This window comes from Ipomoea nil, unplaced genomic scaffold (assembly GCF_001879475.1).
Source record: "Ipomoea nil cultivar Tokyo-kokei standard unplaced genomic scaffold, Asagao_1.1 scaffold3195, whole genome shotgun sequence".
In the NCBI taxonomy this organism is placed as follows: domain Eukaryota; kingdom Viridiplantae; phylum Streptophyta; class Magnoliopsida; order Solanales; family Convolvulaceae; genus Ipomoea; species Ipomoea nil.
This window is the reverse complement of record NW_017619623.1, coordinates 3,203,421-3,212,987: the sequence shown is the minus strand read 5'-3', so window position 1 is coordinate 3,212,987 and position 9,567 is coordinate 3,203,421. Positions and strand designations below refer to the sequence as shown.

Sequence of the window (9,567 nt, the reverse complement as noted above, 5' to 3'; positions counted from 1 at the left end):
GCTAGCAGCTTAGTCGGTCGCATACTTATCCTCCTCTGAGCCTTTCACAAGCATATCGTCCACATATGCCGCCATAGATTTACCTAGCAGGTCTCTGAATAGACAGGAGACCATTCAGGTATAAGTTGCACCAGAGTTCTTTAAGCATAATGACATCATTGGTAATAGTACACCCCATCTGGAGTTATGAAGGCAGTATTCTCCTCATCGGCCAAGTGCATGAATATTGGATGATATCCACAAAACGCATCCATGAAACTCAAAAGGGCGCATCCATGAAAAATATAATTACATAGTTATATTTTTATAATTACCATTTATTTATATTTTCTCATAAATCTCTATATTCAAATATGTATTGTAGTCACAAATAAGCTTTATATACACATTTAATTTGAAATAAAATCAATTGTAAACTACTATTTATCAAATAATAACATTCAATAGTATTCAATAATATTTGGAGCATAGTATGTTATATATCAATTAAATTTCATACAGAACAAAAAAAAAATTATTTTTTTATGAAAATATAAAATAACATTATTTATTCAATCGAATATATCATGTAGAAGATTCCCCATCAACATAATGACTAGAGGATGAATGTTGTTTTCTACTCCATTGTGAAGATTGATGTTTGCTTCATTCATCTGGTACCTACTTTAAAAATTACGGAGTACTACTGAAAGTTCTCCCATAAACAAGGAGTGCACAAAAGACGTCAATGGGGGAAGCTCATAGAGTACCTCACATTTGATCAATCTTGCAATCAATTAACTTTGTTGTGATTACCTAGACAACCCGTGGATCCACCTTATTGTAATGAATCTGCAATCATATATGCACCAACTTGATCAGTAATGAAATTGAATTATTCAAATAATTGTGTCTCTGTTTGCATGTCCTAGAAAAAAAAAATAATTAATGTTAAACAAAAATATCAACTCAAGACAATTAAGAAGGAATAGAGAAAGAAAAGTATTCCTTTTTATCATCAAGAACTTTGTACAGCATTACAATGGTATATATAATCTCTCTCTATCATAATAGCCTTTAAGACTCTTACAATATTAGGAATCCTACAATATTCAGAATCCTATCATAAATATAAAGGTAGAATAATCTCCACATAAGGTTTTACAACACTCCCTCTTGGACATTATTTTGCCATAATCATGCCTCACTAAAAACTCGCTAGGAAAACCTTGTGGGAAAAACCTAGTCGAGAAAAGAGTACATGATATATGGATAACCATGTGTTGCATTAGATGTCTCATTAAAAACCATACACTACGAAATAGGCATTATCTTTAGGATTTTGGGGTTTGTCTACTTAAGCAATTATTTTGCAACTTTTCCCCATTTACACTACTATATCATACTCAAGCCTCGTTAAAAACCTCACTAGAAAACCCAGTGGGAAAAAACTAATGGAGGAAAAGAGTGCATGATGTATGTGTATTCTTGTTTTAGATTAGCTGCCTCATTAAAAACCTTAGATTTAAGGAAAAACCCTGTAGGGAAAACTTAACTAAGGAAAAGAGTAAAGTTGTTAGTCATCAAGACCCAATTTTCAGGATTGTAAAATGATACTCCCCCTCAAGAATAAAATCTTCAAATCCACACATAAAATATATATCCAAAATTGTAGAAATGGATTAGTCAAATCTTATGAATTGTCACTAGAGTGAATATCTTGCACAATAACTTTGTTACTTTTCTAGAACTCGTATTAGGTTAATTTTGACACTATATTTGTTTTGTCAAATATTCTTTAACATAATCATATACCATTTGTGCAACTCAAGTGTTATTGTCCTCATTTGGGACATTGTGGGTAATTTATTATTTAACCAGTTTGGAATTTTGAAATCACGGGGATCAAACATATATAATAGCCAATACTCAAATAGCCTATCAAAACCATACATTTGTTTCTCATATAAATGCCAAACTCTTTTGTAACTCGGAATATATATTAAACACTATTCCAATATTTCAGTGTAGAAGGAGCCCTAGATGTTGCTAGCAATTTTATCGCAAATATCATGTCTGTTGCGATTATGGAACTTCTGGTTCTAAAAGGTGCTCCAACGACAAATAAAGTAAAAGACTGTTAAGGTATCCTTACCAAGTCTGAACAGTTCATTATCTACTTCAAGAGATTATTAGGCAACTTATAGTTTGACAAAACCATGATACTTAACCATAGAGACAGGTGAAAAATTGGCTAACTGGTGTATAAAATTCATTCAAAGAAAAACTCGATGTTCAAGTCGAGATAATATTTAGCTTTTCCGAGATTTTTATTTCAAAATCTCCGTCTTTTGGTATGGGTTGACATCATCAAGCTCTTTATATATTTCATTGATGATTACACCATCAATATTGACTGAGATAATAAATAATAAATAAGTTCATTATCAACCATTTATCGAGCACATAATGGTACATATTATTCCTTCTTAATGAGGATAATAACTCCATTCGCAACTCTTTAAAGAGTACATAATGACACATAAATACATATTCCTTCTTCGAGAGGAAAATACTCAGCCAGTTCTTAATTATTTCAGGTTATATAAAGACCTTAATAATTGATGTTGCGATTTTCACTTTTTCTCATTTTGAGAACTTAAAATCCTTTGGGGACTGTTGAAATTAATATTAGTTGCATATCTAAGTTTATTATTCTTCCAATAATATTATGTAGCGGAACTTAATGCCATTTACCGTGAGAGGGTTTATTTAATTAGAATCAATCAAGGGTATCTGCGTGAATCCATAAGGCTACAAATTCACTGATTGTGGAATGATAAATCAGATTACTAACAGAATACAGATTACAATTAATACAGTAAGAGAGAGACCTAACTAATAGGACTAAGACTAGATCAATATTCTAGACTATAAAATGTACACAGTAACATACATAATAAATCATAAATAACAACATATACAAATATTCCCCCTCAAGCGCAAGGTTGGTGAAGCACAACATTGAGCTTGTCACAAAGAGTCCCGAAGCGCGTTGCGGGTAGCGGTTTGGTGAAGATGTCTACAAGCTGATCCTTGGTCGAAACAAAATGAACCTGGAACTCAACGGTCAAGACGTTGTCCCGAACAAAATGATACTCAACTTCCACATGTTTGGTGCGTGCATGAAAAAACGGGTTCGCACAGAGGTATGTGGCACCTAGGTTGTCACACCATAGTGTGGGCGCAGTAGTGGGAGTCATGCCTAGCTCCCGTAGTAAAGACATAACCCAAGTCACATCTGCACAAACATCTTCCAGGCCCTTTTACTCAGCCTCCGTCGCAGAGCTTGCTACTGTGTGCGAGAAACCCAGGAGATGAGATTGGAGCCCAAAAACACAGCGTAGCCACTGGTGGACTTCCAGTCGAGGGGGCAGTCGGCCTAATCAGAATCAGAGTAGGCGTGAATGTCTGAGGACGCAGATGAGGAGATACGGAGTTCGTATTCCAGCGTCCCCTTGATGTGGCGGAGAATAAGCTTGAACAGCCCCTAGTGTTCCTCTGTGGGGGTATGCATAAATTGGCAGAGGCGGTTGACAGCATAGGACTGGTCCGGACGAGTGATAGTGAGATACTGTAGGGCCCCGACTAAACGTCAAAACTGTGCCGGATTGTCAAAAAGATCAGTAGACTGACTGACTGCCTGAGTGACAGACGCGGGAGTGGCGAGTGGTTTGCAATCTGTCATCCAAGCATGCTGAAGGATGTCTCGCATATAGCGTCTCTGTGAGAGAACCATGCCCGCCGGTGTAGCTAGAGTCTCAATAACTAGAAAGAATGTAGGCGTACCCAGGTCCCGGATTTTAAAGGTCGAGGCCAGCTGTTGAAGAAGAGTGTTGACCAAGGCGACGTCGTTCCCTAACATGACGAGGTCATCCACATAGACGAGCAGAAACACCCGAGAATCACCAGTGGAGTAATGAAAGAGGGAGACATCCGTTTTGGAAGCAACATAACCTGCAAGTAGAAGGAAATCATGCAGACGCTTAAATCAGGCCCCTGGGGCTTGTTTGAGCCCATATAGAGAACGTTGCAGGTGGCAGACATGATCCGGGTGATCCGGGTCTTCGTACCCTGGGGGTTGGCGCATGTAGCCAGTTTTGGCTAAGTGACTGTTTAAGAAAGCGTTGTGGACATCTAACTTGCGTAGAGTCCACCCGCGATACACGGCTAGTGAGAGTAAAATCTGGACAGTTGTTAGCTTGACCACTGGACTAAATGTCTCGAAGAAGTCCTCGCCTGCCACCTGATTGAACCCTTTCGCTACTAGGCGAGCCTTGTAGCGCTGGACCGAACCATCAGCCTTACGATTGGTGCGGGAAACCCATTTACACCCGACAATATTCATGGTGGGTGTGGCGGGTACTAGCTGCTAGGTGTTGTTGTGTAGTAACGCGTTGAACTCCTGGTCCATTGCGTCACGCCATTTCGAGTGCCCAACTGCCTAGGAGTAGCAAGTGGGGTCGAGAGCGACCGGAGATGCGGTAAGAGCGTGAAACTGCTCGCTAGACCCTTGTGTCATGCATCGCAGCCACATCACATGGGCCTGATTTTGAGGCTGGGCCCTGGGCCTCCGCCGTCTTGGTGCCTGAGTTAGAGCACTCGGACCGGTTGGAGGCGGTAACGCTGGTGCATCATGACTGGGATTTGAGATTATGGGGCCAGAGCCCCACGGGAAAGCCATCGCATCTGACTGTGGCACCTTCTACAAGGAAACATCTGTTGTAAAAGGAAAGTTAGTCTCGTCAAAGCGGACATGACGACAGATATAGGCTTTTCCGGTATTTAAATCTATGTAGCGGTAACCCCTAAAAGACGGTGGTAACCTAAGAAGACACACGGGGCTGATCGGTACTCGATTTTATGACGATTGTAAGGCCGAAGATATGGGAAAAAAAGACACCCGAATACACGGAGATATGTGTAGGTGGGTGGTGTTTTGTAGAGGCGGAAATAGGGAGTATCAAACTGGAGTGAGGAGGACAGTAGGCGATTTATGAGGTAAGTTGCAGTTTCAAACTCGTACTCCCAATAGCATTGCGGGACCGATGCTTTGGCCATTAGAGCTAGATCAGTCTCGACAATATGCTGATGCTGGCGCTCGGTCATTTTGTTCGTGCGTACAAGCGCATGACTTTCTGTGCATAATACCCAACGTAGTGAATAATTTGTGGAGTTTAAGGTATTCCCCCCCAAATCAGACTGAATGGACTTGATAGAACATGAAAACGTACGTTCTACCATAGCCCGAAAATCATCAAATATTTTATATATGTCAGTTTTGAGTCGTGGAGGATAATATCAACAGTAGCGGGTGTTATCATCTATGAAGAGTACAAAATAACGGGAACCATACGCAGATAGAATTGGTGCGGGGCCCCAAATATCAGTGCAAACGAGATCTAGTACATTATTACTCGATTTTGCTACCCTATCCAAAGGAAACCGAGATGATTTCCCGAGTTGACACGAAGGACACAAACTTGGAATTACACTTTTATTAGACTCAACCGGGCAATCCCGTAAGACACGTTGGAAAGCTTGACCATGTGGGTGACCGAGACGCTGATGCCAAATTGTGGTAGAGGCACAAGCTGAGACGAACGCATAATGAGACCTCAGAATTGACAGTGAGTACAAGCCCCCCGAGCTAGGTCCTTTAAGAAGTATGGCCTGAGTTGTGCAATCCTTCACAACAAAAAAATCGGGGTGAAATTCAAAGAAGCAGTTATTATCTTTAGTGAAACGATTAACATATAATAACGACACAGATAATTCAGGGACGTGTAAGACATTGGATAATTTTAATGACTTAAACGACTTAGAGACCAATGGAATTACTGCATGACCAACACGCGAGCTCGCCAAACCTGTGCCATTACCCACTCTCAGGACGTCACTGCCGTGGTACTCCTCGGATTGCGCAATTACACCGGAATCAGGAGTTGTGTGTGTTGAAGCGCCTGTGTCCGGCAGCCACGCCGTAGCTTCCGATGAGATGCCTGAATCTGCTGCGAGGGCAACATGAGCTTGGGATGGAGATGGCGGTGGCTCCGAATATCTGCGATAACAATAGACGGTCGAATGGCCCTGGGATCGGCAGATTTGGCAGCGCGAGGCTTTTCCTCGGCCACAAACACCACGATTTGTCTCTTCTTCATGTATGTCTCCCTGTTTAAGCAAAATATTTATAGTTTGGTAGTACTCATCAACTGACATTTTTCCTTGCACCGTTCCCTGCAATTTTCTTTCAAGATCATAGAAAAAAGATTTAGGACGAAAGGTTAGGCGCATATTTTCCCTCACTTGAACCTAAGATTCATAGGAAGTAAATTAGCAACTCTCTCTCTGTTTCTTTTTCACCACCAAGATAATGCATACCCCTTAAAAGATGTAGCAACTAGCCTAGTTTTTGTAAGATCAGAATATTGCATTAAATAAAAAAGAGTTTCAACAGAATTCTCCCATTCTATATATTCGGTAGGTCCCTTCTCACCGTGAAGTTAGGAATTTCATGTTTAATGTTTCCTAACTCCGGATTACGCTGTTCGATCCTTTGACATCTATGATCCACTCTTCCTACAGGTGGCAGGTGTCGCTCATCATTGTGTGGTGGTTGCACTTGCTGTGTGCGTTGCTCCAAATTATTCATTCGTTTGAGTAACCTGTCAATCTTTTGTTCTAATGTCTGGGGCAGGTTTGGAACTTGTTCAGCCATCTGTATAGGAAAAAAATCTAAAAACAAGAAGATATGTGAATATTCATGTTAGTGAAACCAAAAAGTTGGCTCCCTCCCTCACTATTCTCAGCTCGCAGGTAAGAGGTGGATTATATGGCTCTTGGAGTGCACTACACACTCTTACAAACACACACTCCACTCGTGTATCGCTAAAGGTGGCAGATACTCTCACAAGCCTTTTTCCAAAAAGGAAAATTCTAGTCCGAACTCAAGTTGATATGGATTCAACCTCAAGTTCAAGAAAACGTACCTTGGAAAACTTCACAAGCCTTTGAGGGTAAGGTGTATCGCGAGGTAGGTAATAAAATTGAGAGCAAGAACCAAAGAAAAAGGACAATACAAGCAAAGAAACTAAGCAAGATTTGAAAGAAAAATGGTAGCAAAGAAAGAAGTATGGCAGAAAGATATGCATGACCAATATCAGAAGATAGACACAAATAGAATGTTACAGGGGTTCAAGTGTACCACAACCAAATAGGAATATATCAAGAACTCCTTTCAACCTTATACTTTTCCCCTTCCTTTTCCCTCCAAAATTCTCCTACCAACCAGATTCTTTCCCCAACCTTATTCTTCTTCTTTATTGCTGTCCCTTTTTTGCTTTTTTTTTCAACTTTCTTGATTTTTTTTTATATGTATCCTCCAAATAACTACTGTAAATATCAACAAAAATTTTGGCCCAAGAGGATCCACACAACCCCTTCAAAACATAATCAAGAATTTCAAGAATCACCTAGAAAAACATAAATGCTGCCCTTACTTTGAAGATCAATATCTCAAGGCTCAAGTATCAAATCGCACCATGAACCAATTGTGATATGTCATGTCGCACCCTAATCTTTCATATATGCCGTTTTGATGCACAAACCATTAAATTTTGTTCGTGTAGACTTTTTAGCAGGTTTTCAGGTTACCTTGATGACGTGGCGCCGGTTATGTGTTAATGTGAACTTATTTTTGAAATTAAACACTCATTTCATGGGTTATGTGCTGACATGAACTAAAGGTCATCCATACACTGATCTTCAACGCCAGAACAATAGTAATGATCTTCAGTTCCTATCAGTATCCTTGGACGCAGGCGAAAACGTGCTTCCCCATTGCGGAAAGTGGACCAGAGTCACCGGAGGAGTGCGGGCCATGATCATTATCTCCATGAACGACAGCCCCGACGCAGTGGAGAACTTTGAGGTGGAGAAGAATATTAGCTGGGTCAATCCAGACCCGGAGTTACCTCCGACGTCTGTCAACCCCGAGATGATACCCAACAACCAACGGGAAATGAAGGGTCGTATGATGCCGAAAGTGGCCCGGCAGGCCACCTGAGCTCCGATGGAGAAGATGATCATCCATGTCACAGCTAAGGGAAGCGAATTCACCCGCCCCAGAAGGAAGCAGAAAAGTCTTCCCATCGTTTGCAAAATCCATAAGGTCCATAGCCTACCCCTCATTCCGAAGAACTTTGCGGCGTAATCTGAATCATTACAAATTCCACTTGCCAACACTTTCTTCTCTCCAAAAGGTTGAAGTGCATGCATAATAGCTTAATTATTGAATTTTCTTTATTAAGTTTGAATTTGGTTTATGCATGTCGTCTTTGAATTGATTCAGCTATTCTTTCTCCCCCTCTCTTAAAATATAGTATTCAAATAAAATGTCAAATTTGGAAATTTAAATTTGGAACGGCCGCGCCACCAGATTTGCCATTCCAAAGGTCGCCGCAATTATCCCAGCCATGTGGAGTTTTAGATCAAAGCTGAAAACACAAAATTTAAAATAACTACACTCGTCGGTTCCAATTGCCGCAGCCGCGACTCAGCTTCTCCAAGAGGACGCCAGATATGCTGTGACACCAAATGAGGGAGTGCTACTACCGCCGGAAGTCCAGCCACCGTTGCTTCGCTCGTTTGAAACAAATAGCTCGCCGGTCGTCACTACAGGAAGTCGCCAACCACCAACAGCGCAGCTGCTCGTCGATCCAATCCAGACGTGTCTCGCTGCTGCTGCTGCTTCCAGGTGTTGCCGTCGTTATTGCTGACCACGCCGCCATTGCTCCACTGCTGCCTTCGTTCACGCCATGGCTGCCGGTGAGAGTGGATACCAAAGGCCTCCGCCGCACACCTTAGGCGTGGCTCCTGTAGAGAGTGATAAGAACAAAGCAGCCAGAGAAGAACATAGAGAGGAAAAAAAAACATAGAGAAAAAATGTTGAGAAAGTCAAAAAAAAATGCCATGTCATATTTTTAATACATATTTAAATAACTTAATAAAAAAAAACACCTCCACGTCAGCATATTATAACTGGTAACTTGATGGCAACCTGCTCAAAAGTCTAGACGAACAAAATTTGATGGTTTGTGCATCAAAACAGCATATATGAAAGATCAGGGTGCGGCATGACATATCGCAATTGGTTCATGGTGCGATTTGACACTTGAGCCATATCTCAATGACCGTAAGGAATTATTAGGTTTATAATATATCAATAGAACTCCCTGGAAGAGATCTACAACATATCAAAATGTCAGATAAAAGTAACTAGTGGATCTCGAGATATAGGTCATTATTTGCAACTGGTCACAGAACGCGGAAATCTGGACAGGGTGTTATTGCGATGTGATTGCGCGTAGATGCGCTTCAGATATAGGTAAGGGTGAGATGGTATTGATTTCTTGACTGCATTTGTGGTAATATGGTGCTTGGGAGGTGTGAGGTATCGTTGATATTGGATAGGAAAAAGGGAAAACTCTTTCGCGATAGGTTTTTCAAGTAACTGGAGAACATGTATCA

At 40.9% G+C, this 9,567-nt stretch overlaps 1 protein-coding gene across 1 annotated transcript; it reads right to left on the bottom strand.

Annotated features, from left to right (window-relative positions):
- Positions 1-7,830: 7,830 nt before the first annotated feature.
- On the bottom strand, positions 7,831-8,316 carry LOC109168284 (high affinity nitrate transporter 2.4-like). Its single transcript, XM_019317300.1, has one exon. The coding sequence runs from the start codon at positions 8,314-8,316 to the stop codon at positions 7,831-7,833; it is 486 nt and encodes a 161-aa protein (XP_019172845.1).
- Positions 8,317-9,567: the final 1,251 nt, after the last annotated feature.